This window comes from Schistocerca americana, chromosome 2 (genome assembly GCF_021461395.2).
Source record: "Schistocerca americana isolate TAMUIC-IGC-003095 chromosome 2, iqSchAmer2.1, whole genome shotgun sequence".
Taxonomy (NCBI): Eukaryota; Metazoa; Arthropoda; class Insecta; order Orthoptera; family Acrididae; genus Schistocerca; species Schistocerca americana.
In genome coordinates, this window is record NC_060120.1 from 731277249 (window position 1) to 731298228 (window position 20980).

General features: G+C 40.2%; 1 protein-coding gene across 1 annotated transcript in view; it reads left to right on the plus strand.

Annotated features, from left to right (window-relative positions):
- Window positions 1–12972, plus strand: part of LOC124594388 — a 63806-nt gene extending 50834 nt beyond the window's left edge. Inside the window, exons 4-6 of the mRNA XM_047132757.1 lie at window positions 2178–2311; window positions 5672–5827; window positions 12821–12972. Of these exons, the coding sequence (XP_046988713.1) occupies window positions 2178–2311; window positions 5672–5827; window positions 12821–12972 (442 nt within the window). The remainder of the gene's footprint in view (window positions 1–2177; window positions 2312–5671; window positions 5828–12820) is intronic.
- The last annotated feature ends 8008 nt before the right edge of the window (window positions 12973–20980 follow it).

Here is a 20980-nt window from a genome sequence, read left to right on the forward strand (position 1 = left end):
CAGGCCGGTGAGTGCAGTGACTCCACACAACATTCAGCAAGTTGATGACATCATTCGTGGTGACCGTCGGGTGACTGCAGATGAAGTGTGTCGCATTATTTCTCTTAGTAAAGGCAGTGTGATCACGATTATTAAACAATTGGGGTACTCAAAAGTTTGTGCACGGTGGGTTCCAAGAATGTTAACCGATCAGAATAAAGAGGCAAGGAAAACAATAGCCTCCCAACACTTGCAGCGCTTCCGTTTGGAGGGAGATGAGTTTCTGAAAAAAATTGTGACCGGGGACGAAACATGGGTGCATTTTTTTGAACCCGAATCAAAGAGGCAGTCAATGGAGTGGCGTCACACAAGCTCGCCGAGGAAGAAAAAATTCAAAACTGTGCGATCGGCAGGGAAAGTTATGGCAACAGTTTTCTGGGATACAGAGGGTGTGATTCTGGTTGATTTTTTGGAGCAGGGATGCACAATAAATTCTGTTCAATACGTCACAACCCTCAACAAACTTAAAGCACGTCTTCAGCGAGTTCGCCCAACAAAATCAATGGCAGATGTTCTTCTTTTGCATGACAATGCAAGACCACACACCAGTCGTCACACCTCTGACGAGATTGTCAAAATTGGATGGGAAGTTTTGCCTCATCCCCCATACAGCCCTGACCTGGCACCATCAGACTTCCATCTGTTCGGGCCACTAAAAGAAGCTCATCGTGGGATTCATTTTGAAGATGAGGAGGCCGTCAAAACATCCGTGCGTCAATGGCTTAGGAAGCAGAGCTGTGATTTTTACCGTGCTGGGATACATGCCCTTGTTCAAAGATGGACCAAAACTGTAGAGATGGGCGGAGATTACATTGAAAAATGACAAAATGATCCTCAATGTTGTGGTTTTCAACCTATGTAATTGCATTTAAATTTCCTGACAATTAAACGTAGAAAAAAAATAGGAGGCATTACTTTTTGACTGACCCTCGTACAACTATGGTTCCAGAGGGTGGATAAAATACTAAATAGTAAGCACTACTATCATTAGTTTCTTGATAGCTTCTGCCGTACAAACAATTTAGAAAGAAAATCAGACGTTTGTAAGGAGTCTTACGAGGGTAGCTCTTTAAGAGTGGCTCCCAAAGCGAAAGTATAGAATATTAACATTAGTAGGAATCCATATGTCAGTGCTAGATACGCGCAGTGATGGGAAAGAGATGTGCACAAGAGAGTGAAAATACAAAAGTGAAATGTGTCATGAATTGGGGAGGTGTGTGTGTGGCTTCTGAAAAGTAAAGAAACAAATGTTTGGTACAGGTCTATGTCATTTAACGCCTACGACAGCCATATTAAGTGTTAAAGAAAGCAGTAAATGGTCAGTAAGTTACAGAAAGAGAATTATAAAATACAAATCGTAGCAATGTTTGCACCCTGTGTTAATAGTTTATATATGTAATCTTAAACAGAATTTAGAAATCGAGGCCTGTATGTAACGAAACCAAAACTAACGTCTAAGAAAGCGTTATCGCAGAAAACTATTGTGGGGTCCTGCCCACTCGTCTCGTATAGGGTGCCTAAAGGATGCTGCGTTCTCGGAATGCTATACAACAATTCAAGCAAGTCACATTAACAGTTTTTATTACAAGAAAGCAGATTGACAATATTTAACTCTGTATTACAAGAATGAGTCGCAAGAGATGGGCGACATGCAAACAGTCGGTGTCTTTCTCTGTATACTATGTCCATACAAGCAATGGATATGAATCACTGATAACCGATATCTGAGTGCCGGTCTGGTACTGTGCGGCCGAGTCTGGCGGGAGCGGCCCTCATATTCTCTTCTTGTAGAGGCCGCCCCTGCCGTGGAGCGGTCCTACGCAGCGGGCTATTGGCTGACGTCGTCTCGCAGCCTTCTCTGCTCTTGTGTTCCTCACCTTCGTGCCGGCGCTTGTCGATACGCCGGAACAACTATTGCTGAGTTAATAGCCGAGACAAATTTTTTAAATTCCTTTCCTTACCATCAAAGAACTTTCACGATTGGGATCTCGATAATCTCAAATACGTTCTGAACGAAAGTTCGTTGCCATTCTTTCAAATTTCGTGAATCACTTGAATGCCTTGTTTATGATGTCTGCGTCCATCTGGAAAAGAGCAGACGCGTTCCGATTTTTGCTGATAGTACTTCTTACTTTCAGGAGCGACCTGGACAACAACCGCATCGTCTATTCGCAGTTCTTCCCGGAGAAGAGCCTGGACGGCGAGTACGAGATAGATGGCGACGTTCTGCAATACCCCATGACCAACAAGGGCAGCTGGAACATGACACTCTGTGAGCACCCTCTTCCTTCTCCTCACACATTCTGGCTAAAACCAAGTGTATATTACGATAAGTTTAAGTTATTTTGATTGAGAAGGATAGTACATTCGGTTTGTGGCTGCAGATGGAAATACGGTTAGTGAACCCACTTCTTGTTGTTTCATCAAGCAGTCCACTGTCTATTGCACTTGAACTGATTTATTGTAGAGAGTACCTGAAAACACTGACAACATAATAAGTGGAATAACTGAAGAGTATTGAGCTTTGTCATTATCAAATGAAGTTTGGGAACACCCTGATGGAATCTGAAATACGTATAATTCATGGAAACTGCGATATTAAAGAAAGAGGAAGTCAATATGTCATAATTTACAGAACAGCAATTAACTGTCGGATGGAAATGACTCATGTACAGCCTCGTTTACTGTGGAGCGCGTTTTGCTTCAAAGTAATCCGTTAGAAGCTCATGTCTATTTCAGAATCACGGCAGCTACTGCTCTAAACCGTCATCCTCCAAGGCAACAGAGCACTGCGTTTATAGGTGACAGGGCCTTTCTAAGCAGCAGCTAGCTCCACCATCTCCACTGGCGACCACTGAGTAGCGAACAGCACTGTGAGTCGTTCTGCCTACGGTCCGTCAGAGCACAGAGTCACGTTTGCTGCCGAACAGGTGGCCTAGTGCAAGGCTTCTGCGCCTATAACTTCGACACTTTGTTGCGAAGTTGGATGACGTTTCCGGACATGGGTTCCTATCCTAGGTTTGCTCCTCAAAATACCCTCCACAACCCCTCCAATTTGTTGCAATATTAACGAGACACTCTGTATAGAAGCTAACCAATTTTTACTTATTGTAAATATACTGTAGGGGGAATACATTATCAAATTTGGCGATGTCGTCCACGTGTGGTAGCTGAAACGGTTGTAGCATGACTGGGCGTCGGGTTGAATTGAACTGAGATGACTAATATGGGTACCTCAACTCATTCCATGCTGCTTCACTCCACGGCAGAGTTCATCAACTGTAGTGGGTAGCGAGCAAAAGCATGACAGTATGTCGGCAATCCATTGGAAGCTCTGGAGAAAGTTCAGGAGGATATGCTGCTGACTCGATAGCCCATGACCCTGTGGCTATTGAAATCCATCTCGTACTGGTAGACGTTTTTCTGCCTAATATGAAATATATTCGCACTTGCGAATGTTAACAACCATCAACTGTATAAGAGAAAGACGAAAATGAAAATTTGTACCGGACTGGGAATCGAACACGGGTTTCCCGCTCCACGTGAGCGTTCGCCTTACCCACTTTGGCTGTCTGTGCATGACTCACGGCCCGACCCAAACTTCTATATGCCCTCGTTCCTGCGTCACAACCTGTACCCATGCACACGTTATGTAATTCCCACACAGGAGAGGACATTTTAATTGAAAGTCGATGTACATGTCCGAAGGAACATTGCATCGTTCTTAACAACACAGGCTCTGCAGTATCGTGTTTCTCTTCCTTCCAGGAGAAATGATTTGATCTTCTTCTAAATATCTGCGAGTTATGACTGACAAACATACTGCGCAAGCTTTCCATATACACAGAACATAGATGCTGCCAACCCTGTGTACTTTGTGCGGTTGAGCTGAAATGAAAGACATTTGTTGCACGCTGCCCATATGGTGCTGCAATTTTAATGACCGTCAGTGGAATATCATATAAGCAAAGAGAATAAGCTTCATAATTTGTTAATAAAACTCATGGTTTGGGGTTATATACACGGTGAGTCAGGATAAAGGTCCATGGACTGAAAGGAGATGGGATTAGTGATTCTGAGTGGAAAACGTCATAAGAACACAAGTCCTGTTCTTAAGTTTCTGAGGATGTTCTTAACCGTTTTCAAGAGTGTTCTTAACAGTTTCCGAGGGAAATAAAGAAAACAATGAGCTATAGGATAAAATATACAAACAATAGTAGATGAAACTTTGGCATGTTTTGTTTAATTGTGTACATTTCCGTACAAAAGATGTTCAAAAATTCCACCGTCAACTGCAATGCATTTTGGAGCTCGTGTAGACAGCTGCTATGTTGCTGATCTGAGCTCATTCGCACTGTCTGCTGAAGCACAGGCAGGTAAAATACGAGCGAGACATTCTTTGTAATAAAGAATATCTTTGCCGTTGTTTTCGTCTAAATATCTGTAACTGGAGAAGCATCAGTCTAAGTGATGTACAAATCAGCTGAAAATAGTGGGTATGCTAAGACAATGTGCATGTTGGAAAAAAGTGTCGTTTTAGAAAAATTACCTACGCTCAGTAAAGACAGCACTAGGTAGCCTAGCGTCGCTTTTTTTGCCAAGGAAGATGGTTAAAGAGTCGTATGTTCAAATGTGTGTGAAATCTTATGGGACTTAACTGCTAAGGTCATTAGTCCCTAAGCTTACACACTACTTAACCTAAATTATCCTAAGGACAAACACACACACCCATGCTCGAGGGAAGACTCGAACCCCCGCCGGGATCAGCCGCAGAGTCCATGACTCCAGTGCCTTAGACCGCTCGGCTAATCCCACGCGGCTGAAGAGCCGTATGTTTTGAGAAGTTATTTTATTTAGACAACCAGTTTCGGCATCCCATTAATGCTATCTTCAGGCCCCTGTGCATTCCTTGTATATAGATTATCAGATTATCGATACTTGCATAACTGGAGCCTAAATATCTGGATTGTGTAATATCGTTCTTTGAAGTAATATCGTACTTTGAAGTAAACACTCCAAAAACGAATTCACGGAATCCAGATACTGACAGCTCCAGTTATACAAGTATCGATGTATCTGAACGTCTGTACATGGAGTGCATAGGGGTCTGAAGATGGCATTAATGAGATGCCGAAACTGGTTTCTTAAATATAATAACTTCTCAAAACAGTTCACTGTCTGGCGATTTTCCTTGGTAACTCTTTAATCGGCAGCTGTCTCGGTTCCACAGTAGATCAACAGAGATTTATGTCACTTTGCTTGTATTCACAAGTGGGTGCTGTTGAAGTACATGCGACTGAGAACTGTGATTCTCAAACAACTGTATGTCGGATACGCTTAAGAAAAGGCGTATGTTCATTTGAAGTTTTTTGTTCAGATTCACCAATATTATCTCCCCCAAAGCAAGTGCCTTTCCTCCTGACTCGCCCTGTAGATATGAGTGTGTCAAACTGTTTAGACTGTACAGTAAACTGGTGACATCAAAGGTGTCAGTACCTCGGCTATAGCTGAAAAAGATTAACTGCTCATGCTGTGATAATCTCTGCAATGTTAAATGCATTGCAACAAGGTCTCTGAGATTGAGCGTGTGGAGTATGCGGTGAGTGAGCAGGTGTCGGCCCGACTGTTGCAGACGACTACAGCCAGACGACGACCATCACGCGGCGACCGACGGCGCGCGGCGGCCGGCTGTCGTTCTCGGGGCCTCTCAAAGTGCGCGTCCACGTGGATCACATCGGCAACATGGACCTGCACGTCGGAAACCTGCTGCGCGGACGCTCCGTCATGGGTGAGCCTCCTAGTAACAGTGCAGGTCTGCAATGCCACGACCTAACCACGTGACCTGCCAGCGACGACGTACACAGATAAGTCGTAGCATAATGAGCGACTTATATCTCCCTTTAAGAGGGCGTTGAGTCACAAGCTACTGAGCGGTACCACAAACTGGTGAATGAAATGAGATGTTCCGTTATCACCATTGATAGCTGGGATTAATGTAAATATGAAATAGGGTGATAGAGGTTTTCTTGCTCTTTTTCTGCTTCATTCCAAAATTGCTAAATTCACCCATAATATGCGGCCTTCCTTCATTCAGACCTTTCGATTATTTCAATATAATATTCGAATACATTCGAAATAATAGTTTCTTAAGTGCCCGTCAGAAGGTCTAGCACAGGCTTTAACATTCTCAAAATCCGAACAAGTACGTTGACCAATCCATTTGTGTCGAAATCATGGAAAATTAACTTCCTACAGACGACGCATCGGCTGTTGCTTGCATCAAATCCACATCTTCACACACACTCCGCAGTCCACCGTACGGTGCGTGGCGGAGGCTGCCCCGTACCACAACTAGTCGCCTCGTCTCCTGTTCCACTCGCAGACAGAGCTACGGAATAATGACTGACTGTAGACCTACATAAGAGCCCAGATTTCTCGTATCTTATCTTCGTGGTCATCACGTGTGTATGTTGGCGACAGCAGGGTCGTTCTGCAGTCAGCTTCAAACGCCGGTTATCTAAATTTTCTCAGTGGTGTCCCTAGAAAAGAATGTCGCCTTTCCTCCAGGGATTCCCATTTCAGTACCCAAAACATTTCCGTAACACGTACGTGTTGTTCAAACTTGCCGCTAACAAATCTAGCAGCCCGTCTCTGAATTGCTTCGACGTCTTGCTTCAATCCGACCTGGTGCGGATCACAAACACTCGACCAGTACTCAAGAATAGGTCGCACCAGCGTCCTATATGCTGTTTCCTGTATAGATAAACCCTACATTCCTAAAATTCTCCCAATAAACCGAAGTCGACCATTCTTCCCTACTACAGTCCTCGCATGGACATTCCATTTCATATAGCTTTGCCCAGATATTTAAACGACGCGATTGTGTCAAGCAGTACACTACTAATGCTGTATCCGAAAATAGCGGGTTTGTTTTACTACTCATCCACATTAACTCACATTTTTCTGCGTGTAGAGCCAGGTGCTATCTATTACACCAACTACAGATAGTGTCTAGGTCATCCTGTATCATTCTACAGAGACTCATTTTATTTTTATTTACACGTTAAGTTTGTTAGGACCAAATTGAGGAGCAAATCTCCAAGGTCACGGAACATGTCAGTACATGAACTTACAACATAAAAGTAATAACACATAAATATAAATGTTTCTGAAACCGAAAAATGTCAGTCCATAAGTTTAAGTAAAGCGATCAACAATACAATGAGAATCAGCTTAATTTTTCAAGGAACTGCTCGACAGAATAGAAGGAGTGACCCATGAGGAAACTCTTCAGTTTAGATTTTTGAATTCGAGTGGTAGATTATTGAAAATGGATGCAGCAGCATACTGCACACCTTTATGTACAAGAGTTAAGGAAGACCGATCCAAATGCAGGTTTTATGTCTGCCCAGTATTAATGGAGTGAAAGCTGCTTATTCTTGGGAGTAAGCTAATATTGTTAACAAGAAATGACAGTAAGGAATATATATATATTGAGAGGCCAATGTCAAAATACCCAGACTCGTGAACAGGGGTCGAAAAGAGGTTCGTGAACTTGCACCACTCATTGCCCGAACCGCCCCTTTCTCAGCCAAAAATATCCTTTTAGAATGGGAAGAGTTACCCAAAAATATAATACCATACGACATAAGTGAATGAAAATAAGCAAAGTAGACTAATTTTCGTGTCGATTGATCACTGACTTCCGATACCATTCGAATAGTAAAAACGACAGTGTTAAGTCTTTGAACAAGATCCTGAACGTTCTCTTTCCACGACGGTTTATTATCTATCTGAAAACCTAGAAATTTTAATTGCTCAGTTTCACTAATCATATGCCCGTTTTGTGAAAACGTCAGGTTTGTTGAATTGTGTGTTAGAAACTGCAAAAATTGAGTTTACAGTGATTTACCGTTAGTTTATTTTCCACAAGCCATTAACTTAAGTCATGTACTGCACTATTTTAAACGGAGCCAATGTTGCACACAACATCCTTTACTGCCAAGCTAGTGTCATCACCAAACAGAAATATTTTAGAGTTACCCATAATACTAGAGGGCATATTTATATAAATAAGGAACAGGAGTGGCCACAGCATTGATCCCTGGGGCACCCCCCACTTGACAGTACCCCACTCAGACCCCACATCACAGCCGTTATCAACATTGTGAATAATGGCCTTTTGCTGCCTGTTGCTAAAGTAAGAGGTGAACCAATTGTGAGCTACTCCCCATATTCCGTAAAGGTCCAACTTCTGGCACAATATCTTGTGATCAACACAATCAAACGCCTTAGTTAAATAAAAAAATATGTCTAGTGTTCGAAACCTTTTGTTTAACCGATACAGTACCTCACAGAGAAAAGGGAATATAGCATTTTCTGTTGTTAAAAGACTTCTAAAGCCGAACTGTACATTTGATAACAAATCGTGTGATAAAAAATGATCAATTATACTTACATACACAACCTTTTCAATAACTTTAGCAAACACTGATGGCGTAGAAATAGGTCTAAACTTGTCTACATTATTCCTTTCTCCCTTTTTATAAAGTGGCTTTACAGCAGAGTACTTTAATCGTTCAGGAAACTGACCATTTTTAAAAGAAAAATTACTAATATGGCTAAGTACACGGCTATCGTGTGTGGCACAGTACTTCAACATTTTGCAAGACATTCCATCATATCCATGAGAACCCTTAGTCTTCAGTTACCTGATTATTAACTCAATCTCCCTCTTGTTAGTATCACAGAGGAGTATTGAAGACGTCAATCTTGGAAAGGCCTTTTCCGAGAGAGTTATATGATTTCTTGTAGAAATTAATTTTTTATTTAATTCACCAGCGATGCTCAGAAAATGATTGTTAAATACTGTGCATATATCTCACTTATCAGTAACAGAAATATTCTTACTACGAACTGACTTTATATCATCCATCTAATGCTGCTGAGGAGACACTTCCTTCACAAGTGACAATATGGTTTTAATTTTATCCCCTGAATTAGCTATTCTGTTTGTTTTTCCACATACTCTTTAACTTCTTAATAACATTTTTAACCACACCTTGCAATACTGTTTGTGATGGAGTACTGTCGCTTGATTTTGAAAACTTCTAACATTTTGATAAATTCCCACTTTGTGCTACATGATACCCTTCTTGGATGCTGCACTCCATCCAGTATGTTTGATACACAATCTTCATTACAACTACTAATATAAAAACTAAATGAGAAGTTGACTGTACAGTAGATAAAACAGAATGATAGAAAACGTGTTTTTTCTTGATTTTTAGAATACTGTATAGCAGTTAGTTACTACAACCCACTGAAATATGTACTGGATACGAAATTTAGTGCCAGTACTTTCGTGCAGTCTATGTACTGTTAACATGTAATTTAAGGAATATTAATATAAAAATCATTTATATCGTGATCGTTTGGGATAAGATTACACAAAATTACTTTGTTTGAACGTTCAATTGTGCAATCGAGTCTGTGACTCTTATAACTTCCAAATAGTACATGAAAACTGGCTTATACATTATTTACTGCTAAACTGGTCAAAACTTTCCTAAGTAATTGCGGCCATATACAGTGAAGAGATCTTGATCGTTGATTAGAAGTAACGAATGGACAATGCATTGCCATAGCCAAATTCTCAAACAGCTTTCGGTCTCATACTGGTTGGCATGTTGTTCTAGCCCAGATTATCATGTTTATCTGTAGTTTTGTATGTCTGAGAAAAGCAGGGCAGTTTTCTTAAAGAGGTTACACGCAATGTTTCTTCACACACTCAAGGAATTCGTAGAAAAAGTTTCTGATACACCAATGTAAACAAAATTTGCTTAGATCAATGTCAATGTGGAAGTTGTTGACTTTAGATAGCAGCATACCGATTCAAAATAGCCCAATACGACTTCAAAAACCAGACGGGAGACAAAGCTTATAGATACTAAGGCTACTTCTTCCTAGAGTGCCACTTAACCATAGTCCATCGGAGCAGATGAGCGGAAAACAGTCGGTTATCTTCTCACTGCTATAGTGTACAGGGCCTCAAAGGCGCCTGCCGCTGCTCCGGATGCGTGCGTAGCCTGTAGTGTATGCCAAATGTTGTGCATCCCAAACTGAGATCAGAAATAACTATAGTAATACTGTAATAGGTCCAGTCTAGGAGTACGCGCGCACCGTCGTAATTATTTGTTCTTGAAACAGCACTGACTTGCTGAAAATTTTATAAATCTCAGTAACTAAGTGCATCATGTTGTACTGAAGTATGTTTTAAAACAGAGTTTATTCCACAAATAATGTTATAGGTCGGGCATCAACAGCCAAACAATCCTACAGTTTTAAATAAGAGATGGTGAAATAGTCTATATTAAAACTGAGTGAAAATCCAAATATGCAGTAGCTGTTTATCATGTTTTCAGTGTATGACGTCCGCTTTCATACCCTGGAGGTATATCTTCAGGTCATGTCAGTATATAGAATAAAACTATATAAGTAAAGCGATGTACTCAGAAAACTAATACTTCGTGTGCCACGAATTCCAAGGTACAAGTGTTCGTAAAAGCATATCATGCCTCGCTAAAACCTTAGATTAAACTGTAGATGATCACTAACACATATCCAAAACACAGTGGAAAGAAGAGCCAGGACAGAACATGACAGTCTAAGAAAGACAGGATAAAACCCATGAGCACAAAACATGGCACATGAAGTCTCAGTTTTGTCAGTACATCGCTTTACTTTCTACCTTTCTCGGTAGGTTACGTTGACTATTGGTGTTTTCAATTAAGTAGTCTTATTCTATATGACCTGAAGATATACCTCCAGGGTATGAAACCGATCGTCATACAGTGAAAACATATAAAAACAGCTATTCCGGATTTGAATTTTCACACAATTTTATTATATATTATTTTACCATATCTGATTTAAAATTGTTTGATTGTCGTTCACATTATGTACAAGAGTTTATTCCACTAAACGTGAATCTCGTCATCTTGAAGAGAATGTAGACTGCGGAAAGCTGTATGACAACCTATACTGGGACACGACCAGCTTCGTCGTCCATAGCCGGAGTCTCGGGAATACATCTAAACTGAAAAATTCTTGATGGTTATCTATATGGTTCAGCGAACCCACGTCATAACATTACAATCATAAAACACTAACAATGACAATCAATAATCCTTCAACTCTATAAGTCATTAAATAAATCGATATGTGAAAAAAGAGAAATCCAACCTTCACTGTTAACACGTCATTACTCACCAAATGTACTTAGTTATAAAAGTTACAATAAACCACATTAAGACCACCGTCTTCCCCCTGACCATGTCAGGCCTCAATGTTTAAACCAGCCGTTGTGGCCGAGCGGTTCTAGGCGCTTCAGTGTGGAACCGCGCTACCACTACGGTCGCAGGTTCGAATCCTGCTTCGGGCATGGATATATGTGATATCCTTAGGTTAGTTAGGTTTAAGTAGTTCTAAGTTCTTGGAGACTGATGAACTCAGCTGTTAAGTCCCATAGTGCTCAGAGCCATTTGAAATATTTGTAATGTCTAATGCTGTGGTTGTTAACGAGTAACGCTTGGTTGTAGGAGACCACAACCCCTCCTGTCTGTGTATAGGTAACCGGGATGTGGTTAATTTACTGCTCGTTCCACCTCGCGGTGACGCTCTCAGCGACGCATGCGCTTTGCTCTGTGTGCAAATGCTGCACTGGGCTCTCAGTGTGGAGTATTCAGGCTGTTGGTTTGGCACCGGCTATTATCCACGCTCCATCTATCCCATTTTTTTAATTATTGTTGGCTGTACGTTGTTTCTCGTTTTTATGGAGTATGATGTTTGCATCATTTCCCTCCTTTTATAACTGCATTTGGTAGTTAATACCATTTAGCAGTCAATGTTGGATTTCTCTTCTTTAATGCACTGAGGTTCCTAATGACGTAAAGTACTGTGATTATGTTTAGTGATCGTCATTATTATGGTTTTGTGATTATAATACTATGACATGACTCCACTGGACCATATGAACAGTCATTCAGCTTTCTTCGGTTTGGATATACATCTGAGGATATGGTTGTAGGCCACGAATGCGTTCATGCAGCAATAAAGATTGTCATGCAGCACAATCGGTGTTCTTCTTGCAAGATGCGTTACCACATCTGCGGATGCTCAGAGCGCAGAGTTATTTGCAATGAACCGTGACAGTCATTTCAAACAAGGGAATATCGATTTGATATAATCAGGTTCACCATAAAACACAAATGATCAGCTCCACTGAATACAAAATTGTTAAGACCAATAGGGAGTTTGTCAGTTCCACTGAAGTTCATATTCAAATCCTGTGCGCCACTGATTTACAAAAATCCTGACGAAGTTCTATAACGGCACTCCTGTCATCAAACTAACTTCACTGTTCACAACTGCTATTCACTGTTCAACATAAGTCGTGGTATTCACGAAATCGCGCACGACAGTGTATAAACTGTACACACTAGACGCCATTAAATTGTCACGGGGTGTTCTCGAATTCTCTTCTGTAGCTTGCACTGGTCATCGTGAAAATTGTAAAGCAGGGCAGCCACCTTACACAAAAAGCTGTAGATGGAAGTTTCCATTTTACTCCATAAATGCACAACCTGTAACGAAATATCAGTTCTCCTTCCCAGTTCTGGAGTAACCTCAAGAAATTAATGTGTACTTTACTTTAATTCATTGTCCCTGCTATTGTCACTAACAGAAGCGACAGCAATTGTGAAAGTGTTTCTCGTTGCAGAGCGCATGCTGGACCGCATGATCAACACCATGTGGCGCGTCGGCCTGGGAGCGGTGAAGCCGCTCGTCAACGATCTGGTCAGCACGGCCTTCACAGAGATCTTCAACAACGACTTCAAAGACTTCCCCTTCGACAAGATATTCCCACCATAAAGATAACGTCAAAATTAAGTGAAGAAAAATGGTAATAGAGGGTATTTATGGCCTATGTTGACCGAGTGTAAATATGAACTGATTTGTCTGGTTTCATCTGTATGTTTCTGGGAACGTCGGTTATGTGTCAAGGTTGTTAGATGGTTGTTAGAACCAGAAAAGATAGAAACACGTGACAAAGGTTTGCTGATATAGTGGTGCTCGACGCATTGTATGAAAAAATATTACAGAAGAAAGTAATTCTACCACATGTTCTTGCAGCGTGGACTTGCCCTCACTAATAGTCGTGATATTTTAGAGTAGGAGTAGGAGTTGAAAGTTTTGTACTTTGTAGTGATTAACAATATGTTAAAAAAACGATAAGAAATAAATTAAAACGAAGAGAGTATGATAAAAGTAAGTGTGGTAGAATTAAGACAGGTGATGCTGAAGAAAGTAGATTGGGAAATGAGATGCTGAAAGTAATAGCCGAGTTTACAAGAAGACATAATATGATGACCATCAACAAGAAATTCGTTTTTCGAGAAGAGACGTAATATAGAATACAAATTAAATATTTTCTGAAGATATTTGTGTGGAGCGTAGCCTTATATGGAAGTGTGACATGAATAATAGTAAGAAGTTTTGAACAGTGGTGATACAGATGAATGCTGAAGATTATGTGGGTAGAAGTGGTAGCTAATGAAAAGGAACTGCCCCGCGGAGTGGCCGCGTGGTTTGAGGCGCCATGTCACGGACTGCGCGGCCCCTCCTGCTGGGGGTTCGAATCCTCCCTACGGCATGGGTGTGTGTGTTGTTCTTAGCATAAGTTAGTTTAAGTAGCGTGTAAGTCTAGGGACAGATGACCCTAGCAGTTTCGTCCGCTAGGAATTCACATATACTTGAACATTTTAAAAGGCGCCGAATGAGCAGGAGAGAAACGACCTTTACTACAAAACTTGATTAGAAGATGGTGTACATAGATGAACTGTGTCCTCAGGCATCAGGTGGTTGTTAATTTGGAAATAAAGGGAAGTTTGATGGACTAAGTGCGTGTGGAATACAGAAAATATGCAGACATGAAAAGTGTTACACAAGAAAAGCTAGTGTGGAGAGCTGCATCAAGCCAGCCTTTATACCTGTGACCGCAACAACAACAATACCAATAACAGAGTAAGAATAGTATGTTACGTCAAAATCCATGTGGTTAATCTTGCATGCTTTAATAGGCGCAACGTTAAGTTTTATGATACAGAAGAACACGACAGTAAGTGATCGTTGCGGTCAGCTGAAACAATGACGAAGAGTTTCAAACTTTGTTGAGACGTAGAAACAGGCAATGTCGGTTCGTCGAATTTGGTACATAAATTGACACAGTAGTCAACGTCGTTTCGGACAGTTTATGTTTGTTATTTCCTAGTTAAATCTGCAATAGACAGAAGACCGTAAAATAAAACTATCTACTACGATTTTTTCCTTTGCAATATAAATAGGTGATCCTGGTAATCTATAGTGTGTTCAGTATCGTGTTAAGGTATTATTTAATTTTTCACGTCACTGTGGTGTCGCAGTATAAGAGTCTGAAATTTGTAAGACTGTTTATGTTTCTTAATGCGTCGTACGACACAAGCGCGCATTGTGTTCTGCCCCTGGTTAACATTGGACGGCCCATATCGCCTTCTCGCGTTGACACTACTACTTTCTGCAGCACACGATGTGATTGTACAGCTGTCTTTGCCGTATAACATAAAAATAGTTTTGCCCAAAGTACATTTTCATAGTAATTTAAAAAACAAGGGGTGCATCGAAGTGCTCTAGAACGCCAATTACGAGTACATTAACGAGAAGTACTTTATGGACCAGAGAAAAACGAAAAATATAAAATTAATATAAACAGTATGTGTTTAATGTAATAAGACAGAGCTAGAATGTAGAAAAAAGTATACGCTAAATAAAACATATGAAAACAGGATCAATAAAGGAAACTGTCTTCTCATGAACGCATGTTATGAGGAATGAAAATTTTAATGAGGATGTCAGTGCGGGATGTCTGCGCCGAGGATGGGCTTTAGATCCATGTGTCATAAGCAGCCATTTGGGGCGCCAATATAAGCGCAAAATTTGTGTGCATGGTGTATCACAATTGTTGCCGAGACGTTTCTCGGGTGAAGGTATCTGATGACAGAGGCAAATATGGGAGTAAATACGGAAGTGCCAATGATTTGTTTGCGAGATATTTGCGACTGTGTGGTTAACAACCGCTACTAACGTCGTTATCAAATATAGTCCTAGTTAGTATAAATTCTTTCTCCTATATCACAATCAAATACAATACCACTTCAGCACGTTACATTTTACAATATATTGCACATTTTGCTGTATCTGTGCATGCTATTTAGCAATTACAATTCCGTAAGAACAAAACCTTATTGTACCTGTGAATAACTTCAAATGATCAGATGTAGATTTGCTGATTCTGAATCTGGTGGAACTTGTATTTTTGAAAATGCTTTGACCTCAATTAATGATTTTATTGTTTTTTCCTACAACTTGCGAAAAACGTTACACTCTGTCCAATATAATGCTCTTAATCAAACAAACAATGTTTATTTAACGATTCTTAAATCACTTTGGTAAGAGAAAATTATGTCTTTTCATAAGTGGGAGACAAGAAATTCTATCACTTCTGTAACAGGAAGGCTCAATGAATTTCTTTCTGTTCATTCCAGACTTAAATGAATATTGTTACCTTGAGAATTCGGCATTCGTCAGCACTGCATATCTACAACGCATAAAAATTGCGCTAAGATCGTTAGCGAAGGCTTATCTTTCGATTTGATTGCTGCATCTTGACAAAAAAAAAAAAAAAAAAAAAAAAAAAAAAAAAAAAAAAAAAAAAAAAAAAAACAGGGGATCCGGACATCTGTGCCAGTACTAAGCACAGCTTGTAGGATTAAAGGGTTTTAAACCTGTTGTAACATACAGTTCCGCACTGTCGCCTGATAAACAAAGTAAGAGCCTACGGAATATCAGACCAGCTGTGTGGCTGGATTGAAGAAGTTCTAGCAAACAGAACACAGCATGTTGTTATCAATGGAGAAACGTCTACAGACGTTAGAGTAACCTCTGGCGTGCCACAGGGGAGTGTTATGGGACCATTGCTTTTCACAATATATATAAATGACCTAGTAGATAGCATCGGACGTTCCATGTGGCTTTTCGCGGATGATGCTGTAGTATACAGAGAAGTTGCAGCATTAGAAAATTGTGACGAAATGCAGGAAGATCTGCAGCGGATAGGCACTTGGTGCAGGGAGTGGCAACTGACCCTTAACATTGACAAATGTAATGTATTGCGAATACATAGAAAGAAGAATCCTTTATTGTATGATTACATGATAGCAGAACAAACACTGGTAGCAGTTACTTCTGTAAAATATCTGGGAGTATGCGTGCGGAACGATTTGAAGTGGAATGATCATATAAAATAAATTGTTAGTAAGGCGGGTACCAGGTTGAGATTCATTGGGAGAGACCTTAGAAAATGTAGTCCATCAACAAAGAAGGTGGCTTACAAGACACTCGTTCGACCTATACTTGAGTATTGCTCATCAGTGTGGGATCCGTACCGGATCGGGTTGACGGAGGAGATAGAGAAGATACAAAGAAGAGCGGCGCGTTTCATCACAGGGTTATTTGGTAACCGTGATGGCGTTACGGAGATGTTTAGCAAACTCAAGTGGCAGACTGCAAGAGAGGCGCTCTACATCGCGGTGTAGTTTTCTCGCCAGGTTTCCAAAGGGTGCGTTTCTGGATGAGGTATCGAATATATTGCTTCCCCCTACTTGTACCTCCCGAGGAGATCACGAATGTAAAATTAGAGAGATTCGAGAGCGCACGGAGGCTTTCAGACAGTCGTTCTTCCCGCGAACCATACGCGACTGGATCAGAAAAGGGGGGTACTGACAGTGGCACGTAAAGTGCCCTCCGCCACACGCCGTTGGGTGGCTTGCGGAGTATAAATGTAGATGTAGATGTAAAATGCAGTTACCTTAATGAGGAAATCCCGCAAAACAACGGGGACCTTGGAGCAGAATCCGACTAACCAGGCAACCTCCTCAGATCACAATTTATGTTGACAAAATTGGTTACGAATGAAATATGGGGTCAAGGGAGCATAAGAAAAATTCGTCAGACGTACCTTGGATGTATACATATTTAACAGTTCACAATTGTTATCGTAAACACGAACGAATTTCGTCAGATTACATTTTTTTGTACAATACCGTTCGACTACGTAATGCATTACAGATATCAATATCGTTCACACGTTTACTTTGTAGTATGTCTCGTACGAAGCTCAAAAGAAGTCCCGCGAATAATCTCCTCCATATCCACATTTTCACTCCAAGGAATAACCCCCTTTCATTGTCAAAAGAGCGTAACGATAACTTTCCAAAATCAATGCTATGACATCGCTGGACGCGCTCTATCGCATAACGTAAATTTACACGAAGTACGAAAAGTCAAATGTTCTCAGTGAAGTTACAGTTTATGCATATATCCGATCAAACATATAACCTGTTACATATGAAATAACGTTTTCTCGGAGATCGTGATAGAATAACTTGTGTATGGTAAAGTAATTCTTTTACAAGCCGTACTGACATTTGGAAGCAATACTGCACCTGTTTTCTCGCTGTGTGACGTGTTCTGATCAGCTGTGCAACCATCCATTGGCCGGCCAGTGTGGCCGTGCGGTTCGAGGCGCTGCAGTCTGGAACCGCGTGACCGCTACGGTCGCAGGTTCGAATCCTGCCTCGGGCATGGATGTGTGTGATGTCCTTAGATTAGTTAGGTTTAAGTAGTTCTAAGTTCTAGGGGACTGATGACTACAGATGTTAAGTCCCATAGTGGTCAGAGCCATTTGAACCATTTTTTGAACCAACCATCCACCTCTCCTTCCTTACCACGTACCCGACAATGACATCAAAACAATGTGGCAGTAACATTTGACTCCAGGCCGCAGTGTCCAGTTGGCCTCCTACAGGAGTCTTCTTCCATGCTACAACATCGTTTTGTGTCGGCTTGTCCAGAACATTTGGGAAACTATTTTGTTTTTATGGTCTTCATAACGACAAATTAATAAACAAAAATGTGTCATAAGAAAAAAAATTCCATCCGGAACACGTAATCGGAACGACGAAGCACACGAAAGAAACAGAACTGAAGAACAAGGTGAGGCTATGTTAGTTTCTTTGCCTTGCGTTCTTCAAAAAGCGAAAAATCTTGTAAATATGCTCTTACTCAAAGTAGAAATACTTTCAGCTACAACAATCTCTTCAACAGCTGAACCATAGTTGATGCTAATAAGATCTTTTGTTTACTTGTTACCATACTTAGTTCCTTGTTTTTAAGAAAATAGGAATTTTATTGGGGTGTATTTCTTTATTACTACAAGCGGCGGGTTGGTTGGAATCCAAGCGCTGTCTATATAATTTTGGTTAAATATCCAACAGAAATTTTGAGACAACCTTTAACCATTTATGGTCATTTTTCAGGCATACACAGCCATAACGCAAAGTGACTGGAGTAACTCAGCGATAAATAGTCAAAGTTTCGCAAGCGAATCGTAGATTTCAATGGAATTTTTCTGAAGGAAACAAGTTAATTAACATTAATATCGAAATGTGCAAAGTTGAACGATCCTTCGTATAATGAGCTCATTGTTATAGACGAAGGTTCGTGCAAGGCGAGTGTTTTTGCCATTTTTTGGCCGTAACCTAAGCATCTAAGAAAATGAACCTTGAAGCCATCATAATTATCGACTAAATTACGATGACTGATCTCAAACGGTTGCTGCCGGCCGAACAGCTTTCAGCGACAAACTGTAACGCTAGTACTTACCGCGTATTTGAAAATTGTATGTGAGACCAATTCTAAGTATTGGCGGTACAAAACGTGTGCATTTCTCGCCGGAAAACAGCAGTTAAAAGGGACACATAGTCATGAGAAATCCAGTATTCCTTGTGGACGAAACGAAATATTAATATAATGAACACACGAATGCTAATACTTTTGTAAAGGTGAGAAAATATTCAAAGACTGATTACAGGACAGACAGCCCTATATAGCTGTCTGCAGATTCTCTCAAATATTGCACAAACCCATCAATAACTAATTTTACTACACAAAAAAGCTTGAACACATCAATTTTCTTAGTTTGTTACATGTTCCACAGATCATCTGAACCATTCTTTTATCGAAATGATGTGGAACGTGTCAGTTTACATGATATGTTTACATGGTTACTGTTAACATTAATAAACGCCTTATCATTTTATTCCTACTTATGCAATTTCACTTAAAACGCCCTTTGTTTCCGCTGGCTACCACGTTTTAAGTAGAAATTCGTTAACGGAATAGAAGGAGCTGTCAAGGAGAAATGATATAAAATATAAAGTTTGATTTAAAACTTGATTATCTACCTGTCAGACATTTTATGATATTGGACATACGATCAAAAATTTTTATTGCTGCATATTGAACTTTTCTTTGAGCCACTGACAGCTTTAACAGTGAGTAATACAGGTCATTTTTTCCTCTAGCGGGTATATACATCATTGTCCTTCTCAAATTGTGGTGGATTATTTTTGACGAATTTCATTAACGAGAATATGTACTGCCATATACAGTTAAAACGCCTAGCTCTTTGAAGAGGCACTTACATGACATCTGTGGGTGAAAACCGCTATTGTGCAATCAGTACTATCTTTCTAAGTGATGAGTAACCCCAGAAAATTTTTCCGTACGACATTATTGAGTGGAAATATGCAAAATGTGTCAAGAGGTTAATATGTTTGTTTCGAGGATTAGCAATTATACGAAGAGAAAAAGTAGCTGAAATCAATTATTTGAGAATCTCAGTAATGCGCTTGTTCAAGTTTTTATCAATATGTACACCCACAAATTTGGAACATTCTTACCTACTTACTGACTCCTGCTCATGTGCTACATCATTTGTTGATATGACTCCATTTGTTGTACAGGACCAAATGTAGTGTGCTTTTAAAAATTTAGGGAGAGCCCATTTTCAGAAAAACACTTAATAATTTTTGGAAAATGTCGAATACTAACTCTTCTCTCTTTAATCGGATTTATTATGTGTCGTTTGCCAAAAGTACCAAATTTGCTTGTTGAATGTTAAATTTTATTAATATCTGAGCTAGAGAGAGAGAGACTGATTGTCACGTGGTCTCACTGGATTCGGCATCCACTTGGCCCCATGTCTCCGAACCTAAGAGAAAGCAATTCTATGTTCCATTACAATTTAAACAAACATTTCAAGTTTAACCCACTGGATGGCGTCTTCTCACAGCGAGGCTCGAAAACATCATTGGCTGCTCAGCACACATCTCAGATTTTCGTCTGCAACTTCGGTTTCATTTTTTATTTCACAACTTTATGCCATGTGTCTCTTTCTTCCTCCTATGAATATTCAGTTTACTTTATAAACCGCCGTTTTTTTCCAGCTATTATGGCACACTCATGTAGAACAGCTTTCATCGCCGTTAGTTTTTTCAGCTACTATGGCACACTCATGTAGAACAGTTCTCATCTCTGCTTTGGTCTCTCCCTGACCAAAGCAGAGATGAAGCTGTTCTACATGAGCGTGCCAAAGTAGCTGAAAAAAGTAACAGTGGTTTATAAAGTAAATTTAGTATTCATAGGACGGAGAAAGACACATGGCTTAAAATTGTGAAATAAAAAATGAAACCGAAGCTGCAGAGGAAAGTCTGAGAAGTAACCGTTGTTTATTTCTGAAACATTTCCATCCAGTTCTTATTTCAAATTGCTCTCTTGTTTCTACTCCTATGTGATAGTTTCCCGACCCATATTTATCACCTCGGTGAAGTCTCATTTCCCTCATCTTTAAACATTTTCTCTACTTCCACTGCAAATAGAACATAGTTTTGTGATAGCTTTGTTCGGTGCTTGAATGTTTCATTCGATCTTCATGTTCTTGTAA